Source organism: Vipera berus (genome assembly GCF_964194415.1).
Source record: "Vipera berus genome assembly, chromosome: W".
Lineage (NCBI taxonomy): Eukaryota > Metazoa > Chordata > Lepidosauria > Squamata > Viperidae > Vipera > Vipera berus.
The window spans coordinates 73795996-73821590 of NC_138210.1; the positions used below are offsets into that span (position 1 = coordinate 73795996).

The following is a 25595-nucleotide window of genomic DNA, read 5'->3' on the forward strand; positions in this document are numbered from 1 at the left end:
GGACTAGATGATCTACAAGGTCCCTTCCAGCTCTATTATATTCTAAATGGGGATCACACAACCCCACGATATGCAACCGTCATAAATGAATCAGTTGCCAAGCAACCTATTTTGATGATGTGATCACGGGGATGCTGGGAAAAACGGTCGTAAGTCCCTCGTTTCAGCACAGGTCGTAACTCCAAACAGCGACTAAACAAGTGGCTGTAAGTCAAGGACTATTTTAATTCCTATTTCTTGTTTTATCCTTTCCATTGTTAATCGAAACATTGTGCCCAAGCCCCTATGCAAATTCAGACAACTTCCATTTTCACTGTGTCTTGAAACAGCAGCGTAACTTCCAGAAAGAGAGATCGGGAGAAACAACTCAAAAGTCAAAAAGCAGCCAAATCTGGGAGAAAAGCTTTATTTAAATTACAACAGTTTTATTAAAATTACAACAGTGCCCTAGAAAATATACACACACAGAGATCGGGCAATACCGTACAAAAAACAAAACAACTAAGGTTTGCAAGAAGCTGGCCAGCACACGGTGGCAGATCCAGGATGATCCCGAAGGAAGGGATCAGCCGCCAAGGTCAGGACATCAAAAGGGGATTTTCCTATGTCCAGGAATAGCTGCCCATCCAGGTGAAGGCGGCCACACGCATTCATTCTCCAAGCTCTCTGAAACGAGATCCTGGTCTGTGTATCAGCTCTTCAAGTACGAATCTCGGTTTGCAAACCCCAAAAGACGACCCTATGCCAAACCCTGCAATAATGCCCCCAAATCCTTGCAGCCCCATCCATTGGGGACGTCGTTCAGCTGGGTATCCCTCCCGGCAGAGTTAATTCGGGGACACCGGGTTGAAGACCGGGGGTAACACCCGCTTGGAGTGGGTTTTAACCCAAGGGTGCTCCATCACGGCTTGCAGCGGGAGACGTTCGGCTGGGTTGTGACGCAGCAGCTTCACAATCAAATCCCGGCCGCCTTCGGTCACAAAAGGGGGGAACCTAAGATCGACCTGTAAGGGAAGGAAGCAGAGCTAAAGTGAGCACACAGCTGAAACAGCAAGGCGTGGTGGAGAGACAGAGTCAAGATCACGGGAAGCGTTAATACTACTTTACAAGGCCTCGGTAAGGCCACACTTGGAATGTGGCATCCAGTTTTGGTCACCACGATGTAAAAAAAGATGTTGAGAGCACAGAGTACAGAGAAGAGCAACGAAGAAGATCAGGCCAAAACATATAAAGAACGATTGCTGGAATTGGGTATGTCTACTTTAAAGAAAAGGAAGGACTGGGGTGACATGATAGCAAGTCTTCCAATCTCTCAGGAGCTGCCCGAAAGAAGAGGGAGTCAAGCTATTCTCCAAAGCACCTGAAAGCAGGACAAGAAGCAACGGATGGAAACTAGTCAAGGAGAGAAGCAACCTAGAACTAAGGAGAAACTTCCTGACAGTTAGAACAATTAACCAGTGGAACCACCTGCCTCCAGAAGCTGTGAATGTTCCAACACTGGAAGTTTTTAAGAGACTGGACAGCCATTTTTCTGAAATGCTGTAGGGTTTCCTACCTGAGCAGGGGGTTGGACTACATGACCTCCAACGTCCTTTCCAACAGTATTATTATTATTTTAGAATCCCCTCCATGAACATCATTTATATTTTGGCAACTATTATTATTATTGGCAATTCAATTATGATGATGCTGATGATGTTACTGAGACCAGCAAACCTTGTTCTAGCCTGGAAAGCCAGGCATCATCTAAGAGCCTTGGTGGAGCAGTGGGCTAATGCCTCCTTAAGTAACCCCAGCTGCCTGCCATTAGTGCAGGTTCGAGTCCCACCAGGCTCAAGGTTGACTCAGCCTTCCATCCTTCCGAGGTAGGTAAAATGAGGACCCAGATTGTTGGGGGCAATTAAGCTGACTTTGTAATAATGCCGCTTGGTGTGTGTGTGTGTGAAAGCCCTAATAAGCAGGCATATACATAGAATGAAGGCTACTGCTAAGCTTGTAAGCCGCCCTGCGTCTTCGGAGAAGGGCGGGATATAAATGGAATTAAAATAAAAAATAAAAAATAAATCATGGTTAGTTCAAGAGCAGAAAACTGAATTAGCCGATCATCACAGGCTTCTTATCCTGGAGCAAACAGGTGATCCTCGAATCACGACCCAAATTTCCGTTGCTAAGCAAGTACTGCTGTTAAGTGAGTTTTGCCCCCTTGTACGACCTTCCTCGCCCCAGTTCTTAAGTGAATCACTGCGGTTGAGTTAGTAACGCGGGCGTTCAATGAACCTGACTTCCCGACTGACTTGGTCAGAAGTTCGCAAAAGGGGGAAATCACACAACTCCGGGACTCCGCGACCATCATAAATATGAGCCAGTTGCCACGTGATCCCATCATTCCCGTAACACCAAATTGGCTCTCTTTAAATGTATTGACATATTTATATTAGTTTTCTGAGGTTTTCGCGGGTGTTTGTATGTGGATCTTTGGTCATTCGGGTTTTTTCCCGCGTAGAATTGAAGGTGTAGGAGCAACGTTTCGACGGAATCCCATCCGTCATCCTCAGGCTGGTGGCTTCAGCTTCCTTCTTCTGGGAGAAGCATGCCTGAGGATGACGGATGGGATTCCGTCGAAACATTGCTCCTACACCTTCAATTCTACGCGGGGAAAAACCCGAATGACCAAAGATCCACATACAAACACCCGCGAAAACCTCAGAAAACTAATATAAATATGTCAATACATTTAAAGAGAGCCAATTTGGTGTTATGGGAATGATGCTAGCATGAATTTCAACCCTACCTCAGTCAGCCAAGCCTCAACTTGAGTGCCCCGAGAGGCAACTGGACTTTGTTTTTCCTTGGAAGGCGTTTCGCTTCTCATCCCAGAAGCTTCTTCGGTTCTGTCCGTTTAAGTCAGAACCGAAGAAGCTTCTGGGATGAGAAGCGCAAGTGTCTTCAAGGAAAACCAAAATCCAGTTGCCTGTCGAAAAAAAGGCACTTTGGGGACAAAGGGAGGATCAGGGAAACGTGCGTGCCTCTGCAAATGGATGCATGCGCAAATGGGCTGCTAGCGCTCGTACGGCGGTGATAAAGCAAGTGGGGTGTGTGCGGGCTCCCACAGGTTGGGGACCCCTGACCTGGAGGACTAAGGATCTCCATGGACCTTGTCTTGAAATTAAGCTAGTCTTGGGCAAAACCTCCCGCATGACAACAGCCGGGCTCACCGACACGATCCGACGATAGGTCTCGGAGTGACACTCGCTCTCGAAGGGCGGTTTCCCCACCAGGAACTCGTAGCACAGGATCCCGATGCACCAGAGATCCACCTTCTCGTCGTGGGGCTTGCCTTCGATCATCTCCGGCGGCAGGTAATCCAGAGTGCCGCACATGGTCTTCCTCCTGAGGAGCAATGGGCAAAAAAAAAAAAAAAAAAAAAAAGAGGGGCTTAACCAAAGCCGGCAATTCCCGAGAAAGACCAGAGGAAGCGTTGCCCACCCTGGGCTTCTGGTTAGCCGACGCGGTTGCCACGGATGTTTGGAAGGCGAGCTCCGTCTTCCCCGTCTTATTTCTCTTCAAATAGCCCCCTCTAGGGATGTGGTAGCTCAGTGGGTTAGGATGCTGAGCTTGTCGATCAGAAGGTCAGTAAGTTTGGCGGGTCGAATCCTGAGTGCCGCGTAACAGAGTGAGCGCCTGTTACTCGTCCCAGCTACTGCCAACCGAGCAGTTCGAAAGCACGTAAAAAATGCAAGTAGAAAAATAGGGACCACTACGGTGGGAAGGGAACAGTGTTCCGTGCGCCTTTGGCGTCTAGTCATGCCGGCCACATGACCACGGAGACGTCCTCGGACAAGGGCTGGCTCTTCGGCTTTGGAACGGAGACGAGCACCGGCCCCTAGAGTCGGAAACGACTAGCACGCATGTGCGGGGGAACCTTTACCTTTAGCCCACTCTGGGTGTGTGTGTGTGCGCGCGCATGCGCCGACTCACCTGAGCGAGGGGGCGTGCACCGACCAGCCGAAATCAGCGATCTTCAGCTCCCCCTTTAGCCCCATCAGCAGATTCTCCGGCTTGATGTCACGGTGGATGACCTTCTTACTGTGACAGTATAGGAGGGCGTCGGCCAGCTCTTCTATGAACTGCAAAGAGGGCAAAGGGGGGAAGGGGTTTTGTTGGTGATCCCACCCCCTCCGAGAGGCCCAAAGTAGCCCAGCTGCCCCTTTGTTGCACGAAAGCAGGGGAAGAGACTGGCCCGAACCCACAGGCTCAAAATAAAACCTGAGCTGAAAATAAATTATTGTGGGGGTCCCCGGTGCACTCTGAGCTTGGGGGTGGGTGGGTTTTCCTTGCAGGCGTTTCATGACCCAACTAGGTAACGTCACCAGTGCTAGAAGGGAGGAGGGTTTGCAGAATGGAGGGAGGAGCAAAGGGGGCAGGAGAGGAGAAAAAAAAGGAAGATGGCTGTGTTTTCCTTGCAGACGTTTCAAGACCCAACTAGGTAACAACATCAGTGCTAGAAGGCAGTGGGGCCTGAGGAGGAGGAAGAGGAGGAGAGGAGAAAAAAAAAAGGAAGATGGCTGTGGTTTTCTTGCAGACATTTCATGACCCAACTAGGTAGCGTCATGGATGCTAGAAGGGGTGGGTGGATTTGCAGAATGGAGGGGAGGGAGGGAGGGAGGAGGAAGAGGAAGAAGAAGGGGAGGAGAAGAGGAAGAGAAAAGGGAGGACTGTGGGGTCCTCGGCGCTCTCTGAGCTTGGCAGTCTTCTTGCAGACGTTTCATGACCCAACTAGTTAACACCATCAGTGCTAGAAGGGAGGAGGGTTTGCAGAACGGAGAGAGGGAGAAGAGGAAAAGAAAAAGGAAGAACTGTGGGGTCCTTGGTGCTCGCTGAGCTTGGGGGGTTTCCTCGCAGACGTTTCATGACCCAACTAGGGAACACTATCAGCGCTAGGTGGGAGTTTGCTGTCTCTTTATGGGAGCGTTCCCGGTGTTGCCTTGATTAGGCGGTTATTTAATGTTAGCATGAGTTGATAGTTCCTTGATTGTGGAATTGCTTGATCGTTGGTCCAGTATTAACCTTGGTGTTAATCTCTTGCTTATCTGGGGATTGACTGCTGGGAAGGTTTTTTTGGCCTTTTGTCCTTTTTTACGCGGTATGTATATGTTGGTTTATCTCCACCTGCCTGCTGATGGCTGACTTGTCAGACCGGTTTCCAGGGATTCTCTACCATTCTTCGACTTGGCTTGCTCACCACCCCCATGTTGAAACTATGGTGAAGTCTATCCAATTAACAAATGCCTAATTAAGGCACCACCAAGAACAACCCACCCACCCACCCACCCCAATGGCAGGGTAAGCTACTATACTGGGGGTCTTCAAACACGGCCCTTGGATGACTTGTGGGCTTCACGCTGGCTGAGGAATTCTGGGAGTTGAAGTCCACAAGTCACAAAAGAGCCAAGGTGGCCTACCCCTGGTCTAGAGTCTCTTGGATGACTTGTGGACTTCAACTCCCAGAATTCCTCAGCCAGTGTGCCTGGCTGGGGAATTCTGGAAGTCCACAAGCAGGGGTCTACGAACGTGGCCCTTGGATGACTTGTGGACTTCACGCTGGCTGAGGAATTCTGGGAGTTGAAGTCCCACAAGTCATGAAAAGGCCACGTTTGAAGACTCCTGGACTGTACAGTATATAAATGAGGAACAAACCCCACACTCCCCAAAAACTGATGATGTTACCTATTGGGGGTCATGAAATGTCTCTGAGAAAACTACCTGTTGTGATTCAGGGCCAGTCTGTGCTCCCAGCAGCTGAGTCTGATGAATCTGAGGAGGGGTTTGGAGAGCCTTTGCTGTCAAGAGGGAGGCTCTGATGGACTGCAGGACTCTCAGCCTGGCCCCTCGTCGTGTTCCTCATGAGGCTCAGCTGTGTGAGTACGAGGTGTCGGCCTCAGAAGAGTCACAGCTGAATCTGTTCAGAGACGCTAGAAGCAGAAGGCAATCCAGCAGAACAGAGCAGAGCAAAATCAATGAGGCCACTCAGTGAGAGGAGGAGAAGGCAGTGAGAAGCCACGCCTTGGGACCGGTAATAAAAGGGGAAGGTGTGGGCGGTCCTGATTGCTGAAGGCAACCGTTTGGAGACATTCTAAGGGAATCCTGGCCTGTTCTTGCTACTTCTGCTTAACTCTTGTTTGTTGACTCTTGTTTGATATTTTGATTCATTTATGGAAGGAAATATTCGGTTGCTTTTTTGTTTGAACTGTAAATAAATTTGGGTTGGGTTTTTCCGGCCTATTGACTGTGAAAAGGAAAAAGGGGTTGTGCCTGACACACAAACAGGGCCAGTCGTGGGCTGGAACAGAACACTACCAAGCTCAGAGGGAGTCCTAAGGACCCCCCGCTCCCCAGTCCAGCCCTGAACTACAAAGGTTCCCTTCTAAATAAATTACAAAAGACAGACCACCCATCAGTTAACCAAAGTTGGGGTGCACCAAGAGGAGACCCCAAAACCTCCCACCATTTCTTCATCAGAGGACATACACAAACCCCACCACCACCAGCACGCAAGTGTCCAGTCCTCAAGAGCATGGGCTGACCGTGGCACTTCTCTGCTCATCGAAGCGCTGGCACTTCTGCAACTCCTTGTAGAGCTCCCCCCGAGGGGCGTATTCCAGGATCAGGTAGACCCGCTTCTTGTCGTGGAAGTAGTTGTAGAGGCGCAGGATGTTGGGGTGACTGCAGGGGAAGGGGAGACGCGTTAAATCAGAGGTCTCCAACCTTTCGGGCACCGGTCCCATGGAGAGACGGCGTGGTTTTGCATCCTGCCTGCATCCCGCGGATGGGGCTTTGTTTGTGCAGCCCGGTTGCTGGCGTGCCATGACTCGATCCCGGTCCACCGATTGGGGGTTGGGGATCCCTACGTTAAATGGCAACCCCGATAATTAAAAAAAAAACCACCACACTTTCTCCAGCTTGGCCCCACATCTCATACTGCAAGAGCTCTTTAATTTCGGGCAGGATAACCGTCCTCCGAGCGCTACACAGCTGTCGTGTTACCCTTAAAATAAGACCCAGCCCAATAGTAAGTCCTAGCTTCATTTTTAGAGGTGGGCCTAATATAAGCCCTACTCCAAAACCAAGCCCTAGTTTGGGGGGCGAGGTGCACCCCACAAAATCAAGGTTGGGCAGGGCTAGGGAGGGGTGAAGCTGCCCCGTACGCCCCCGCTTACCTTACCGGTAGGACCACCTCAGCCAGGCCTACTGCACCCCGACACCTGTCGCGCTGCTGCTTAAGTTCTTGTGCGGCTGCTTGCTGCCGCTGGACGCCATGTGGCGCATTGCGCCATTGCCACTGCTCGTCACTTCCGCTCCTCGCACGCTTTAGGCCACTCCTGCTTGCTCGCGTGGCACTTCGGGCCGAAGCGCCGCACGTCCTCCTGCCGCGAGCAGCAGCAATGGCGCCGTGTGCCACGTGGCATCCGGCAGCAGGAAGTGGCCGCAGAAGAAATCACATCCACCCACTCTTTTTGTGGCAGCCCCTCAAATACTGGAAGACTGCTATCATGCCTCTCCCGGTTCTCCTTTTTCTCTAGACTGGCCGTACCCAATTCTTGCAACCGTTCTTCGTCTGTTTTACGCTGATAAGTCACGACTTTTTTTCCCCCCAGTGCCGTAGTAACTTCGGTCACCAAGCAAACTGCCGTCAGTCGAGGACTTACCTTTACCCAGATTTATATATTACAAATCTCTCACTATACATTAATAGAGTTTATGTATCACTAGGCAAACGAACGCAAAGGCAGCCAGCCTGGCGTCGCGGGAAGGAGGCGGTTACACAAGGGTGGCTAACGCGAGGACTTCCCCCGCCAAGCCGCCAAAGGCCGGGCCCGCTCCCGGCCCTTCCTCCAAGCCACCAACCTTGCAGGCGGACCCAGGTGTGGACTGCAGAGCCCCAGCCCTTACCTGAGGTGGCACTGGATCTCAATCTCCCTCCTCAGCTGGTACTCCACCCCTTCCTTCTCCATTTGGGATTTGAAGAGCACCTTCAGCGCCACAATGAACTTTGACTCTTTCTCCCGGGCCAGGTAGACGTTGCCGAATTTCCCTTTGCCCAGCGGCCGGCCAATCTCAAAATCGTCGATGGTGAAGGTCCGCTGTGGCCTGGCAGGAGAGAGTCAAGGCATCCCACCCAGATGGGTTTCAAACGCCCACTCCTCCCTCTCTTTTTTTTTTTTTTTTTTGCAAACCCCTGGGTGGTGGTGGGGGAGGAAAATACTCACTCTGCGCAGTCCTGCAAGGGTGGCGCGACGGAAGCGGGGTCGATGGGCACCCGGCCGGGACCTGGAGGGCCGGAAAGCAACATTAGAACACAGTCCTCGAGACACGAGCAACAATCCGGAGCAGAATTTCGGTTGGCAGGCATTTGTTAAGGCACTCGATTTTATGACTTGTAACGACTTAAATAGAGTAAGAATAGAGCGGAACAGAACAGAATGGAATAATAAAATACAGGCTAAGGATAGGGACAGGGAATGGAATAGAATAAGAACAGAATACAAATAGCAATCAGAATAGGAATAATAATAATAATAGAACAGAGTAGAATATGGAATATAGAATGGAATGGAATAGAATAATAAAATACAGAATGGAATGGAATAGAATAAAATATGGAATGGAATGGAATGAATAGAATAGAATAGAATAGGGATAGGGAAGAATAGGAAAGAATAAGAATAATTAGAATGCGAAATAGGTATAGGAAAGAATAGAATAAAGTAGAGTAGAATAGAGTAGAATAACAAGAGTTGGAAGGGACCTTGGAGATCTTCTAGTCCAGCCCCCTGCTCAAGGAGACCCTAGACCACTTCAGACAAATGGCTGTCTCTTCTTAAAAAACCTCCAGTGTTGGAGCACCCACAACTTCTGGTGGCAAGCCGTTCCACTGGTTAATTGTCCTCACTGTTAGGAAGTTTCTCCTTCTTTCGAAGTTGCTTCTCTCCTTGATTCGTTTCCATCCGTTGCTTCTTGTCCGGCCTTCAGGTGCTTTCGAGAATAGGTGGAACCCGCCCCCCCTTTCTTTGTGACTGTCCCCTCAAATACTGGAATTAATCAATGCAGCTTTTAAGTGAATCACATGATTGTTAAGCAAATCTTGCTTCCTGCATGGACTCAGCTTGTCCGAAGCCGGCCGGGAAGTTTGCAACCCTCCTTAAATACAAGACGGTTGCCAATCTCCCAAAAACTGATTGTGGGGACAATGTGACGGTTGTTAAGTGTGAGGTCGTAAGTCGCTTATTTCAATGCTGTGGTGACCTCGAACACTTGCTAAATTGAAGCTTTAATGAAAGGTTACGGACACCAGCAAACCAGCTTTTAGCCTAGCAGGTGGCCTGGAAACCCAAGCATCGTGGTTAGTTCAAGAGCAGGAAAAGAATAAAAGCTGGGTTATCTGGTCACCAGAGGCCTCTTATCCTTGAGCATGTAGTCCGGCCGCCAATGAGCCCAAAATTTCCGTCGCTAAGCAGGAACACTTGCTCAGTGAGTTTTGTCTCGTTCTACCACCTCCCTCGCCGCAGTCAAGCGAGCCCCTGGAGTTCTTAAGCGAGTCACACGGTCGTTAAAAGTGAATATTTGTCAGAAGGTCGCAAAAGGGGGATCGATCACGTGAATCCCAAGACGGTGTGATCATCATAAATAGGAGCCAAGCACCTGAATTCTGATCAAGCGACCGTGGGGGTAACTGCAACGGATATATATATATATATATATATATATATATATATATATATATATATATATATATATATATATATATATATATATATATATATATATATATATATATATATATATATATATATATATATATATATATATATATATATATATATATATATATATATATATATATATATATATATATATATATATATATATATATATATATATATATATATATATATATATATATATATATATATATAAATTGTTAACAGAGAATTAAGGGAGACTTTGTTAGCAATTTAAAAAATTTACACAAATATGAGCTGTCACCGGTGTGACTACTGCCTGTCGATGGCCTTCAGGTTAGGCTGAAAACAGGAAATAAAGATTTGCCCCATGTTTGGGGCCTAGCAAGGTAATCTAAGAGTTAACATATGACACATATTTCTCCCCTTGCAAAAAGCTAACAAAGCGAGAGAGAACCTGTGGCTCAAGAAGTAAAAACACTGCCTAACGTGCAAGCAGCCCAGGTTCGAATCTCAGAAGGGTATGACTGACTGATGAAGACTAATGAGTCAGAAATGCATATCAGCCTCCCTAAATTCTTTGTTAGTAATTTACACACACACACACACACACACATATATATGTATATGTATATAAATATATAATATACATATACATATATATACATACATACATATATATATATATATATACATATATATATATATATTCATTTTTCTTCAGTGCCATTTTAACATCGAAGAGCTGCTAAACGAGTCGGGGACTAATTGTAGCAGAGAACTGGACCCAGCTACTCTTATCACATGTGGTGGACATGTCGCAAAACAAATAAATACTGGAATAAAACACGGCTAAGGTTGGAAGCAACGATAAAACGACATATTGTTTTAAAACCGGAGATATTGCTATTGGGCATGTTACCAGAAAACTATAATAAAGGCAATACATATTTAGTTTTACGTATATTAACAGCGGCTAGGATAGCATATACGCAACACTGGGGGAAAAAATGAGGAAACCCCTACAGAGGGAAATATAATTTTAAAAAAATATTGGAGTGCGCAGAAGTGCATAGGTTAACGTTAAGAATACTACTGTATGACATGGGAGTTGTTTTGCCAACGGTTACATGACAGAAAGACGAGGTTAGAAAGTTGGAAAGATGAGAAAATGGGGATTGTACGAGGAAGATGTGTAGCAGATTAGTAAATGTTTTGATTGTTAAACCGTTAATGTTAGTGCGGGAAATGCTATTTTTAACCATACGATTGCTATTTCCTAGTATACGGTTGTAGTTTGATAAGATTACGATGAATATGATTATATTTTAATATTTTTATACCTGGACAACACACTGTTCCAATACAGAAATGGAATTTTTAATAATAATAACAACAAAAAGAAAAAGAAAAAAAACCACCGTTTGAAGCCGTTGGATCACCGGCAAGGATTCTCACGGTCTGCGGAGCCAGATCTTACCTGGATTCTGGACGCAGGCCGCTTTCATGCCGTGCTTGGTGCTGTTGGTGAGGGCCCTCTGCGCCAGGATTGAGCCGGAAGGGGTGGTGGACGGCGTGCTGCTATTCTTGTACGGGAGACGATGAGGACCAGCTGCTTGGCTGTTGGGGCGGTACTGCGGGAAAAGAGAGACAATGGATTCATAAAGCGGCATTTGGGATTGGAAACAAAAGGCCCAAAATGCATTTTTTTTCCAGGTCAAAGCGTGTATATGTACACTGCAAACCACTAAATTTCATTTTTAATGTGCGCCGTTGTGCCCACAGGGGAAAAAAAATGACAATAAAGGTTATCGGATCTAATCTAAAACTCAGCTTCCTTCATTGACTTTACTTGTGGGAAGGTCACAAGAGGGGATCACGTGACACCCCCCCCCCCCGCATGCTGCAACCATCACAAAAACACACCAGTTCCCAAGTGCTCAAATTTTGACCATGGGACTGCGGGGATACTGCAATGGTCATAAGTGCGAGGACCAGTCATAAGTCACGCTTTTCCCAGTGCCGTTGTGATTTCAAATGGTTAATGCAAGGGCTACCTGTGTTATCTATATGGACACTGAAGAGCTTCAGTATTTTATTTAAATATTTTATTGGTTTTTAACAATAACAATCGCCAGCGCCCAGCATGTTGTTTTGGTTTATATATTTGAGGGGGGGGGGGAAAGCAATAATTAATTAACAGTCAATAATGATCAAATTTGGTAATTCCACAATTAGTAAATTAATATGTTCCTTTGACCTTCCGTTTTCCCATTTGTATTCCTCCTTCAACCTTAAACAGAATTCTTAATATTTTCAATATATAAACGATTACATTTTTTTCATATTTATACAGATAGCAATAACATCTATGCGTAACATTTTTTTAAAATCAGCTTATATTATTCTTACAACCATCATCTCATTGGTTCACCAGGTTCCTCCTCTTTTCGTGATTTTTGTTTCGAGCTTAATTTCTCCTTTTATTCGATCCATTCTTACCGTAAGTCATGATTTTCTCCACGTGAGTCATCTGGATATCCAAATTTTTCCATTTAGGTACACCATCCCAATATTTTCATGTTTCATGTTATTATTAAAAAAATACTGTGCTTCTTGTCTGTCTCATAACATCTGGGTAAAAAAATCCTTTCTAAGAGCTTCAGTATTATTTATTCTCCAATATAGTTAAGTCCTCAACTTATGACAGACACCCAAAAGGTTCTTATGCCCCCCCCAATTCCAACAGACTCCATTTTGGCCACCTTTATAGCTGTTTCCGGTGTCCAGCAGTCACGCGACGACAACTCAACATTTTCGCCCCAAACCAACATTTGCTTTTGATTTTCAGGTGGGGAAAAAAAGCCCAATGCATTTGCTGAAGGACCACCTCAAAAAAAGACCCTAAAATCAGGTCAGCTCACATAACGACCATCACGGTCGTAAGCTGAGGACTTCCTATATCAACTCCCACACAAAGTTAATTTCAAATCAGGATGAGATGTTAATTTTTATTTTGTTTTTCCAAAACATTATCAACCTACGAGGGAATCCGGGATTCCCGCTCTACACAATTCCCACGTTGAGGAAAATTCGGGATACATCTGTTATGGAATTTGGGATTTGCGCCGTGGATAATTTCTTGCAAACGCAGGAAAACCTACCGAGGACAGGCTACTGTAGATGCTGCTGATGTTATTCTCCTTGTTTGCCATCCTGGGGGCCGGTGCTGACCCTTTGCTTATGGGCAAGGCCAGCAATGCCAGAGAGATATAAATACGGGAGGAATATCCAGGACAGAAAATAAAGCCAGCTCCGGGATCCAGAAGGTGAGGATAAATCTTCTGTTGGGTAACAGAGATTGGGTTCCAGCACTAAAGACTGAATTACAAACAACAACAACAACAATAATCAGATAAATGCTCGGAAATAAATGTACGAATCAACAGGAAAAGACATGAGAGCGAGTTGGATCTTTACGATCCTTAAAACTTTCCCACTTCGCGACAACAGCCGCTCAAGAGGGAGACCTTGTACAAACAGAATAGAAATAATTAGAATAGAATTCAGAATTAGATTCGAATACATTAGAATTATTTTAGTTTTGTTATAAGGGAGTTAAAGGGTGGAAGGTTTGTTAACGTCGTATTAGATATTTAGCATATCTTTGCTTAAGATTGCTAAAACTTGTTGCATTGTTTTAATAAACCTTGTGAACCGCCCTGAGTCCTACGGGGGAAGGGTGGTATATAAGTTTAATAAAATAAAATAAAAATGTAATACCCTGTATTCTGCTTTGGGAAGTGGGGGGGATGGTGGAGAGGGTTTTTTTTTTCATTAAAACTTTGTAAAACTTTTCAATAAAAAAAATAGATTCGAATAAAGTCAATGGGGGAAGCTGTCCTCACTTAACAACGGTCCGCCTCACTTAAGGACTGCAGCAGTTCAGTCGTAAAGAGGTCATAAAGTCAGGTGCAACTCACCCAACATCTGCCTTCCTTGCCTAGCAATTGGAATTCTGCCCCCCTCCCCGCCCAATTGTGGCTGTAAATCGAGGACTCCCTGCAAATTGGATACAGCCGCCGTATGCACTTGCTCAAAGGAGACACAAACACAGCACAAATTGGTGTTTCTGTGCACAACGGATCTCGGTGAGCACACCTTCCCGTTTCCTTCTTTGGCAATAATTTTAATTTATCCCAGGTTTTGAGTCCAGACCTTGGGAACTTTAAAAAAAAAACTTGCGGGCTTCAACTCCTGGGGGATTCTGGGAGTTGAAGTCCGCAAGTCTGGGGAAAAAAAAAGTCCCCAAGGTTTAGACTCCCCTCTTTCTAAAGGAGGAAGGATTGATTTATTTATTTTAATTTAATTTCGATTTATAGTACCGCCCTTTTCCCCGAGGGACTCAGGGCGGTTTACAGGGCAAATTAAAAACAATACTATATATATATACTATACTATACTATACTATACTATACCATACCATACCATACCATACCATATATATATACATATATATATACATATATATATACATATATATATACATATATATGAGTCAAATGTTAACTATTTAGATTACCTTGCTAGGTCCCAAACATGGGGCAAATCTTTATTTCCTGTTTTCAGCCTTATCTCAAAGGCCATCGAACAGGCTGGACAGTTCATATATTTGTGTAAATTACTAACAAAGAATTTAGGGAGACTAAGATGCATTTCTGACTCTTTAGTCTTCATCAGTCAGTCATACCCTTCTGAGATTCGAACCTGGGCTGATTGCATATTAGGCAGTATATATATATATATATATATATGTTAAAATAAAAATTAAATTAAAAATAAAAACCTTAACCCCCAAACCCTCAGTCCAGTCCAGTTTTGAGGTCCCGGCGAAACGAGACCCCCCCCCCAACCCCACCTCCCTTTGCCAGGCAGCCCCACTCCACCCATAGCCGATGGGGGATGATGGGATTGGTAGTCCAGTGCATTTGAAGAGAGGGCGGCTGGCGAGGGGGAGGAAAGGTCCGAGCCGCAAGGCTCCCAGCGTGGAACCACCCTCCAGAGCGGACGCTCCCGGTAGGCGTTGGACTACAAGCCCCATACTCCACGGCGAGGCCGGTCGGCGCCTGCGCCAGCTTAGAAAAAGACACAACAGCGAGGTCGCTTCGCGAGGTTTCTTCCCCGCCCGTTATGCCCGCATCGCTTACCGCTTCCCGAGCCGGAGAACCGCCGCCAGAGACCGCCGCTCTTTTCTTTTTCAAATCCCCCTCCCGGAATCCTATTGGCTGCCGCAAGCAAGACGTGGCTCGGCGCGCCGCTTCATTGGTGGAGAACAGCACCGCCCTTTCCCCCCCCCCAGTGCGACGAACTCAGCTCTTTTCATTGGCGGGTTGCTTGTTAAGCGGCTGAGCTCCGCCCTTCCCATTGGTCAATCCTCCCCGACGGAGGGGAGGGGCTTCTGCCTCCATCGCTGTTTCGTCAGAGCGGGTGGGATTTGGATCCGTAGCACAGAAGATACAGATTGGCCAAATACTTTATTTTTTTTTTTATTATTATTATTATTATTATTATTATTATTATTATTATTATTATTATTATTATTATTATTATTATTATTATTATTAATTATTAATTATTATTAAAGAGTCCCGCCCCGTTTTCTAAGATGCCAATTTCCACGCATCAGCCAATCAGAACGGAAGAAGAAAGCTGCCTGGGGAGATAAGTCGGCCATTTTGTAGCCAAAGCACCGTTTAAAAAGACCGAGGAAAGAAGAGGCGGGCCATATGCAACGCAAGGCAGCCAATGAGTGACGCGCAGCTCTACAGGAGGCTGTAAATAGAAAGGTGTATCAGCCAATCAGAAAGGAGATTGCCCACAATTCTTAATGGAGGGGGAGGGGGAGGGGCTGATCATACCAAAATCAGCACTCGTTGGGACATATTGAGAGGCCGCGGATAATGGGAATCGTAGTTAGTCAACTAGACCCGCCAAAACTGAGTTACGAAGCAATCATTTCGGCTAAGCAACTACGCCGCGTCAGGCTCCGCCGAAAACACTTCCCCTCACAATTCCGCACGCAGCCTAGAAAAACACACGGGAGTAACAGATTCAAACGACCAGTCTGGTTGTTTTTTCTTGCAAACACGGAGACCGAGTGACCGTCAGGAAAATCAGAAAGGAGCAAACCGAGGCGTTGCTGTTCCCCGGCCGGCGGAGAATCTAATCATCTCTCATGCCTCTCCATTCATCATTTTCTGTTCTCCCGGAGGAGGAACAGGTAAGGATATACCTCACTGACGATACCCGCCCGTTTCCAACGTGGCGGCTGGTCTCTGCGCGACAACCGCCTTGGCCACGGTGACCCCCGCGGGCACAATTTTTTTTTTTTTGCCCGCGCCCCCAACTTCCTAGCGGGGAGACCCTTCCCTGCCGCCCCGCCGCTTTCCTTCTGCCGGTTTCCGCTGCTCTCGGTAGCATCCCAACCTCTCCCAGTGACGACGCCGGCCAACTTCCCAGAGATCCATGCGCCGCCTAATCTGCATGAGCGTGACGTCAGTCCCAACTTTTTTTAAAAAAATGCCTTCTTTGAAAGCCCTGGCTTTGGGTTTTGCTGCAATCCAGTTGCGTGCATCTTCTCTTCCAAAAATGGCTGGCGTGGACAACTGGAAAAGGAGAAGGCCAAGCAGGGATGATTGGGAGCTCCTGGGAGAGAGAAAAATCCCACCTGAAGAGATTTGGCAAGCCCCCACAGGATAAGGTATAATAATAATAATTCCCAGGAACGTGATCAAAATTTGGGTGCTTGGCAACCAGGATGTATATTTACAACCATTGCACCGTCCCAGGGTCACGTGATTGCCAGCTGTGATCTTCCTGGCCAGCTTCCAACTATCAAAGGGGGGGGGAAGGGGAAAGTGGGATTCATTTAATGACCACACGATTCACTTAATGATAGCAATTTCCTTAACAAGCGACGGGAAAAAAAATTATAAAATCAGATGCAATTCCCTTAACAACTGCCTCGCTTAGCAATGGAGATTCCAAGTCCAGGAATACCCCATTGGCAGAGGAGTAAAATGCCAAACGACTGTTGTGTATTTTTTTTTTAAAAAAAAAAGACTTTGCGGGAAATTGTTTTGGATGCAACGGGGGAAATGGAATCGAGTTGATCAGTGGATATTTATTTTGTTGGAAAAACGAAGGAGGCGACGGCATCTCCATCCGCTTTTTAATCCTTGCCCCGAGCTTTCGCACCGCAACTTCAGGCGGTTGTGCGTGTCATTTTAAAAGGAGAGAAGATGAGCTCCACCCCAGATGATGTTTTGATATGGCAAATGAGAGGTTTATAGGAAACACAATAATGCCTTCTTAACCGATTCAGGTTTCATTTTAAAACAGGGGTGTCCAACCTTGGCAATTAGAAGACTTGTGGTCTTCTCCCAGAATTCCCCAGCCAATTTCTGGAAGGTTAGATAGATAGGAGGGAGGAAGGAAGGAAGGAAGGAATAATAGAGGAAGGGAAAGGAAGGAAGGAAGGAAGGAAGGAAGGAAGGAAGGAAGGAAGGAAGGAAGGAAGGAAGGAAGGAAGGGGAAGATAAGTAGGTAATCTGGGGAATTCTGGGAACTGAAGTCCATCCATCTTAAAAGTCCCAAAGGTGCTTTTTCAAGAGGCAACTGGACGTTCTTGTTTTTCTTTGAAGACATTTCGCTTCTCATCCAAGAAGCTTCCATCTGAAAGCTGGCAAGGTTAGTAAATACTTCCCTTGATGAAATATAGGGTGCCATCCCAGATATGACATTAAGAGGCTTCCGCTGAAGGAATCCGAGCTCTGCAGAGGATCCGGCGGCTTTTTTGTCCGTTGAGGAGTGAGCAAAGATGGAGCTGATACCCAGGGACAGCTGATAGTCCTACGGGAAGGACATCTGACCTCCCTCTCATGCTCTTTTGGAGCTTCCCCTGCCCTGGGATAATCCGAACGAGAAGTCTCTTCTGGACGAGGCCGTCGCCCTCATTGTCCTTGTCACAGTGGCTTCTTCTTGAGTCCAAAGACGGAGATGAAGAGGAAGATCTCGACCGCAGCAGGTAAGGCACTGGGCAGAGGGGGCAAAAAGAGAGGGGAAGGATCACCACCCCAAAGAAGAGCATCCCTCTTCCTGAATTGGGTGAACCCCAAACCACCGCCAGCAAATTGGCGACCGCGCAGGGACAGGCCTCTACCTGCAAAACCCCATGATGTACCAGTAGGTGACTGTCTCCCAGCGCTCAAAGACGAAGAAGGAGAGGCAGACGGAAGCACTGCAGTGGGCAGCCAACGCTAACAGGGCACCGTCAGGGAAATCAATGTAGGGATTCGTTTAAAATGAATTTTGAAAAGGGACGCCCGCCTAGGAAGAAGGTCCACCATCCTCAGCCGTTCACATGAAACGACTCCCGGGACTTTATAGAGTGCGTTTGGAATGGGGACGGGGTGGAGGGATGGGGGCAGAGGGAAAAGTCTTCAAAAATAGAGATTAGTCACAATGCAAAGGTCAAAGTTGGAATATCCTAAAGGCCTGGTCCAGATATCCCGCTAACCAAAGGTTGTGTCTCTGTGACTTGTATGAACACAGTCACTGCGGTCATTTTCTGCCACTCCCTCTCTTTCTTTTGGGGTGGGGGAGGATGGAATATATATGGTTAAATAAATAAATTGTCCAGCTCCTTTGGGCCCCCTCCCGCAGCCCGTCATTTCGCTAGCCTGGGACTCCGGGGATTGTCACTGCCAACCTGCAAAACGCAAAGATCCACCAGTATAAGCCGGCATGCCACTGCTCAAACAGGAAGAAGAGCAGCGCGACACCTGCCGAAGCGTGAGCGAGAGTGGCTTGCGAAGAGGAGGCTCAGTCAGGGAGCACAACGACCACGGAAGGCAGACCCACTCACCCTGCTCTGGAGGGACACGGCTGGTTTTGGCACTTGGCAAGAGTGCCACGAACCCATCTGGGTCTGAGGCTCAGCGGCAGGCAGGAAGGGAGGAAGGAGAGGGAGAGGGGGAAGGAAGGAGGAGGAAAGAAGGGAGAGAGGGGGAAGGGGAAGGAAGGAGAGGGAGGGAGGAAAAGGAAGGAAGGAAGGAAGGAAGGAAGGAAGGAAGGAAGGAAGGAAGGAAGGAAGGAAGAAGGAATTCTCTCTTCCCACCCCAGCCCACCCTGTCTGCTGATCCCCGTTTTCTTTGCAAAGGATACAAAGCAGACTTTGCACATTGTTGAACATGGACACTCCGGAAAGGAAGCCGGCCAGCTCCACCACAAACAGCCCAAGGGTTACGGACAACGCCACCACCATCCTCGAAAGAAAAAAACCACGCTGAAAGAGACACACTGAGTATACGAAAAACGCCACCAGCTAAAACTTGCAAAGAGATTAAAATTGCCAACGCTGTCGCCTAAATTGCAATGGACCAGGCAAAGCTGAGTAATCCTTTTAATATTTAAAACTTTCAATATTTTGTTCCAAGCCTTTGGTTGTTTGTTTTTTTAACCTCGTGCAACCCTGTTGACGCACCTTTGCAAAAATGGGAAAGCATGAAGCGGCGGGTTTTCCCCCTCATTTCACAGTTAGGATGTCAAGGTTGAAACTTTGGCAGTTACCTGTCTCGGCGTTTCAATTTGCCTTTAGATTAAGCGGGCGGAGGTGTTACTTCCAAGTGGGTTAGATGGAGAAAGGAAACTTTTGCAATTCAGCTGAAGGTCACGAGAGCCTGAAACTTTTTCAAGGGCACCAGAACAGGTGTAGACTTGAAGCAGACGGTTCCCGTAACAAAGTGAACTTATCGATATGGCTGGGAAAATTATTGCCTTAAGTCTATGAATTGGTTTGGGAACTTCAAGAGCTAAGTTTTACTTCGACATAACCACGTAGTGTATTCAATAAACGGTTAAGATTGTCGGAAACGAGAGTTTTATTTGGATTCTCAAGCTGGATGTTGACAAGCTTATTTTAAAATGCCAACCAATGAATTAACATCCTACAGGCCAAAGCAGTGAAATACAACATTACACAGCAACAGGTAGCTTTAAGCTGTTGTGGAGGAACAGCTGGGGAATTGGCTGGGGAATTCTGGGAGCTGAACTCCAGGCAGCTTGAAGCAGCCACCGCTGCTTATCTTTCCTCGCTTCTCGCTGTCTTCCAATTTTACATTTTTGACGGGCCCCCTTAAAAATCAAGTAATCTAGGGTTGTTTTTCTTTCTCTTCCCCCCCCCTTTGCAAGTTCAATAAAACGTTTTTTTAAAAAAATCCAGGAGTTGGACCCAAAACTGACTCAAGATCCTGAGCACAGGGGGGCTAAGCTTCCCAGGCTACAATACCCATCCTCCTCAGCCATCAGCCCTGATGGCCGTTGTCGTCGGAGAAATCGAGAAACTTTGAGACCAGCTGCATTCGTCGCTGCCCCCGGGATTCTCTCTTTTTTAAACACTTTCTCAAAATGAGGGCCTCTATCTCTCAAAAAAAAGATTTTTAAATTTTTAAATTCAGGCTACTACTTCCCCAGCCCCCAAATGCAGCAAAGGCGGATTTTAGCAGCAAAATGACTCACTCTGTGTCTCGGTGGTCAAATTCTTCTTGCGTGCACTGAAGAGGGAGGGAAGCGCGGACATTGTTTTCCTGAAGGGAAAAATAAATAAATAAAATGAAATAAAACTAGGGAGAGAGGGGGGCCAGACTGCAGGCTGGGGGAGGGAGGGGGGGTCATGCCTTTGAGGGGTTTTTAGTGGGGCAGCCCGCTGGAGCATAGAGGTTTAGTGGAGGGACAGAGAGGCTGGAGGGCTGGGGATCCCCTTTTTCTTTTCGGGGTCCCCCCTGCAAGATCACGGGAAGATGGAAGGAAAGGGCCGGAGCTTCTGAAAGCATCCAAGATGGGGTGAAAGGCTGCAGAGCAGGTTTTGTCAAAGTAAAAAAGGATCTCCATTTATCTTTTCTCTCTCTCTCTCTCTCTGTCTATCTATCTATCTATTTCTATCATTTATCCATCCCTGTTTATATCTATCCATATACCTGTGTCCACCCGTCCTTTTATCCATCTCTATCTCAACTCATCTGTTATCTATCCACCTATATATCTGTATCTATCTATCTCTGTCGCTATCTATTCATCCCTATCTATCCATCCCTATCCCTATCTATCCGTATCCATCCATCCATATCTATCCATCCATCTATTCCTATCTATCCATCCATCCATGTATCCATCCCTGTATCCATCCACTATCTATCTATCTCTATCTATCTATCTATCTATCTATCTATCTATCTATCTATCTATCTATCTATCTATCTATCTATCTATCTATCTCTATCTGTCCTTGTATATCCATCCCTATCTATCCATCCATCTATCCCTATCCATCCATCCATGTATCCATTATCTCTCTCTCTCTCTCTCTCTCTTATCTCTATCTGTCCTTGTATATTCATCCCTATCTATCCATCCCTATCTATCCATCCATCTATCCCTATCTATCCATCCATCCATGTATCCATCCATTATCTATCATCTATCTATCTATCTATCTATCTATCTATCTATCTATCTATCTTATCTCTATCTGTCCTTGTATATTCATCCCTATCTATCCATCCCTATCTATCCATCCATCTATCCCTATCTATCCATCCATCCATGTAGCCATCCATTATCTATCTATCTATCTATCTATCTATCTATCTATCTATCTATCTATCTATCTATCTATCTATCTATCTATCTATCTATCTATCTATCTTATCTCTATCTGTCCTTGTATATTCATCCCTATCTATCCATCCCTATCTATCCATCCCTATCTATCCATCCATCCATGCCTATCTATCCATCCATCTATCCATCCATCCATGTATCCGTTATCTCTATCTATCTATCATCTATCTATCTATCTATCTATCTATCTATCTATCTATCTATCTATCTATCTATCTATCTATCTCTATTTTTACATGTAATTTCTATCTTTTATTAATTTAAAAAAATGTAAGTCCTCGACTTACAACAGATCATTTAGTGACCATTCAAAATTACAACGGCACTGAAAAAAGGGACTTACGACCATTTTCCATGGTTACCACCTTTCCAGTCATCCCCAGGATGATCTGATCAAAATTCAGACGCCTGGCAACTGGATCATATCCATGGCTGTGTCCGTGTCCCCCACTTGCGACCTTCTGACAAGCCAAGTCAACAGGGGTGCCGGCTTCACTTAACAGCCAGGTTACCGACTTATCAACTGCAGTGATTCACTTAACAACCGAGGCAAGAAAGGTTGTAAACCGGGGCCAAAATTCACCTAAGAAATGTCTCACTTAACCAAGAGGGATTTGGGGGCTCAATTGTGGCCGTGAGTTGAGGACCCCTAATCCTCCTGCCTCCCCCTATTTTCCCCACCACAGCCACCCACTTGCTAAGCATCTTTTGGTCTCCTCCTCCTCCTCCTCACAGATCTACTACAGAACCCTCGGTCCTTTCCCCCACATGCTCTCCTGGGTCCCCCCGGGCTCCCCTTCAACCAATGCCGAGCAGACCCTCCCTTCCGTGGGAAGCTTTGTATTCGGCTCCTTCCTCAAGGACCGAAAAATGTCTGTGTTCTTTTTCCAGGGGAAACATCCGAAAAGCAGAATGAGATGCCGAGGGGGGGCAGGGGAGAGAGAGAATATTTGGAGGGATCCGAGGAAAAAGGAATTTAACCCTCGGAAGTGGACACTCACCCTGGACCAGAAGATGGTGATGACGATGACCAGGTGAGCTGTGAGGACCAGGAACCGAGAGGGCACCAGTCCACTGACCAGCGGCATCTTCTCCCTTCCTGCAAAAGAGCAAGAGAATCCTCGTGGCCCAAGGAAAACATCTCCCGATATAACACGGAATGCAGAATAACGGAGTTGGAGTGGACCGTGGAGGTCTTCTAGTCCAACCCCATGCTCAGGCAGGAAACATCTCTCTCTTCCTTCTCCGAATGACAAAATAACGGAGTTGGAGGGGACCGTGGAGGTCTTCTAGTCTAACCCCCTGCTCAGGCAGGTAACATCTCTCTCCTTCTCCGAATGACAAAATAACGGAGTTGGAAAACTCACTTAAGAACTGCCTGGCTTAGCAATGGCAATTTGGAGCTCCACTGCGGTCGTTAAGTCGAGGACTACCTGTATTGGGTTCCATTTTCTCCACTTTGCAACCTACTTTGTGTGCACCAATCTCAAGGCGATCCACAAAGGTGCCGGAGTCCTGGGTTTCTTCAAAATCTGATCTTTTATCAGGGCACACTCTGGATCACCATCTTTGGGGTGCAGAAATCAAGCCGCTGATTCCCCCCCCCTTTCGGAGATCCAGGGTCGTTTTTAAGGGTCTTCTTTCTAAATGAGAAAATCGATGGAAAATTTATATTTTTAGTAATAATACAAATAAATGCACCCTTAGCAAATTCACGGAGTATCCTCCTCTGTGGAAGTTGATGGGGGTGACTTTGGGCCAGGACTTTCTCTTGACCCGTCCTACCTCGCAGGGTTGTTGGTGCATGGCAGGGAGAGGGAGGAGGAAAAGAGGGTAGCTGAAAGCATGAGAGCTCCTGAGAGCATCCAAACCCACCCTCCAAAGTCCTTGGAGAGGAGCCCATTTGTGCCAGTTTTCACTCCTCCACATGCCTCCAGCTTTTGCAGCTGGCGCCTGCACTCACACGTGTCTCTTAACTCGAGTTAATCTGTTTAAACCGGGTTTGCACGGGGGGGGGGGAGGAAATTGGTTTCCTCAAATCAACCAATCCGGCCGATCTCCCTGATCACGTGACCTCTTCGAAAGCACCAACCATCCCAGCACCCAGCTCCATCCCGCGTGTCGTGTGAACGCAGCCACATTTTTTTTAGACTGCATTTGGCTCTTGGTTCCCCAATGATTTCTTGCCCTGCTAGGTCAGTCCCCCAGCAACACCCCGCTCCCCGTACAGCGTACCCACCTCCCGCCCGCAGCTCAAGCGGAGCTCCCTTGATTTCTCAGGCTTCGGGTCCGGTTGCTAGGCCGCCCCGTTGCCCCGGCAACCGCCTAGGCCCAACCACTTTTCCCTCTCCGGGGAACGGGCTTCGCGCAGCCTCGCGAGACTTTGAAGGCCTCCTTCTCTCTCTCTCTCTCTCTCTCTCTCTCTCTCTCTCTCTCTGGCCGCCATCTTAACTACTGGCAAATTGCCCATCTCCTTAACCCTTTCGTTGCTCCACCGCTCGGCTTTCCCTCCTCCGCGGGAAAGAAGCATATTTGCACCCGAAGCGTCGAATCCCCGCAAATACAAACACACACACACACACACACACACACACAGAGACAATCCCACTTCCAATCTGAATTCTCCTGCATCTTTTCAACCATGTTTGCCGAAAGCAAAAAATTCCCTTATTTGCACAAATAAGTGGGAAACTTAAGCAAGCTGCTCGAGCTAAGCTAGAAAGATAAAAAGAGAAAGAAAGAAAGAAAGAAAGAAAGAGGGAAAGAAAGAAAGAAGAGGAAGAGAAAAAGAGGACAAGAAAGAGAGAGAGAGAGAGAGAGAGAGAGAGAGAGAGAGAGAGAGAGAGAGAGAGAGAGAGAGAAAGAAAGAAAGAAAGAAAGAAAGAAAGAAAGAAAGAAAGAAAGAAAGAAAGAAAGAAAGAAAGAAAGAAAGAAAGAAAGAAAGAAAGAAAGAAGAAAGAAAGAAAGAAAGAAAGAGAAGAGGGGAAAGGGAAAGAGAGTAAGAGAAACAGAAAGAAAGAAAAAGAAGGAAAGAAAGAAAGAAAGAAAGAAAGAAAGAAAGAAAGAAAGAAAGAAAGAAAGAAAGAAAAGAAGGGGAAAGGGAAAGAAAGAGTAAGAGAAACGAAAGAAAGAAAGAAAGAAAGAAAGAAGAAAGAAAGAAGAAAGAAAGAAAGAAAGAAAGAAAGGGAAAGGGAAAGAAAGAGTAAGAGAAACAGAAAGAAAGAAAGAAAGAAAGAAAGAAAGAAAGAAAGAAGAAAAAGAAAGAAAGAAAGAAAGAAGAAAGAAAGAAAAAAGAAAGAAAAAAGAAAAGGGAAGGAAGAAAGAAAGAAAGAAAGAAAGAAAGAAAGAAAGAAAGAAAGAAAGAAAGAAAGAAAGAAAGAAAGAAAGAAAGAATTCCCCAGGGAATCAAACAGCTGGGCATTTGAAAAACAAGCAATATCATCTGGGGAGTTTTGTTACCTTTTTTGCAGACTTTCACGGGAGAAGGGAAACCTGGAGATCCTCGGAAGATACACAGAGGAGGATCCGCTTCGGGAAAAGGCCTCCCAAAAGAGGCCAGAGTGAGCTGTGATGGCCGAGTGGTTAAGGCGTTGGACTTGAAATCCAATGGGGGCTCCCCGCGCAGGTTCGAATCCTGCTCACAGCGTGTCTCTTTTGCACCCCTGCCTTGTCCGCAGATGCGACCAGCTCCTCTCCTAAAGGGGCTTCGACAGGGTGGAAATGCTCCAATCTTACGACCGATGTTTGCACAAGGGGGGAGGGGGAGCAAATCCATCCATCCATCCATCCACCTATCCCTTTTTTCAATGGTTTGATGCTGAATATAAACCTTTTTTGTTGTTGTTTTCTTGGAAGTCTGGCAACTTTGAGGGGGTGGACTTCAACCTCTCAGAATGCCCCTGAAAGCAAAGGCATTGGGGAGTTATCTATTTATTTATTTTATTGGATTTGTATACCGCCCTATTCCCGTAGGACTCAGGGCGGTTTACAGGGCAGTTAAAACCATGAATACAAAAAATTAAAAACAATTAAATTAAATTCAAGCCCCAAGAGTAAATCTAAAACCTAGTTAAATTAACAACCCCACAGTCTGGACCAAACAGATCGAAGAGCCAA

General features: G+C 46.3%; 2 protein-coding genes across 5 annotated transcripts; both read right to left on the reverse strand.

Annotated features, from left to right (window-relative positions):
* Positions 1 to 390: 390 nt before the first annotated feature.
* LOC308676627 (aurora kinase C-like) lies at positions 391 to 15097 on the reverse strand. Its single transcript, XM_081342571.1, has 9 exons — positions 14948 to 15097; positions 12905 to 13121; positions 11221 to 11374; positions 8268 to 8328; positions 7951 to 8148; positions 6585 to 6723; positions 3979 to 4127; positions 3216 to 3390; positions 391 to 1004 (listed from the first exon to the last, which is right to left on the reverse strand). Exons 2-9 carry the CDS (start codon positions 12953 to 12955, stop codon positions 828 to 830), a joined length of 1104 nt encoding a protein of 367 aa, XP_081198697.1. The 5' UTR covers positions 12956 to 13121; positions 14948 to 15097; the 3' UTR covers positions 391 to 827.
* Positions 15098 to 16896: 1799 nt separating this feature from the next.
* LOC308676629 (transmembrane protein 107-like) lies at positions 16897 to 25178 on the reverse strand. 4 transcript variants are annotated; one of them, XM_081342575.1, is made up of 7 exons: positions 24939 to 25178; positions 22950 to 23122; positions 22481 to 22578; positions 20319 to 20386; positions 18966 to 19066; positions 17962 to 18058; positions 16897 to 17834 (listed from the first exon to the last, which is right to left on the reverse strand). In XM_081342575.1, the coding sequence occupies exons 3-7, from the start codon at positions 22565 to 22567 to the stop codon at positions 17765 to 17767; spliced, it is 423 nt and encodes a 140-aa protein (XP_081198701.1). In that variant the 5' UTR covers positions 22568 to 22578; positions 22950 to 23122; positions 24939 to 25178; the 3' UTR covers positions 16897 to 17764. The 4 variants fall into 4 exon arrangements, with proteins under 4 accessions (XP_081198701.1, XP_081198703.1, XP_081198700.1 ...); XM_081342577.1 differs by lacking the exons at positions 17962 to 18058; positions 24939 to 25178 and adding exons at positions 18511 to 18607; positions 23719 to 23860; XM_081342574.1 differs by lacking the exon at positions 24939 to 25178 and adding an exon at positions 23719 to 23852.
* Positions 25179 to 25595: the final 417 nt, after the last annotated feature.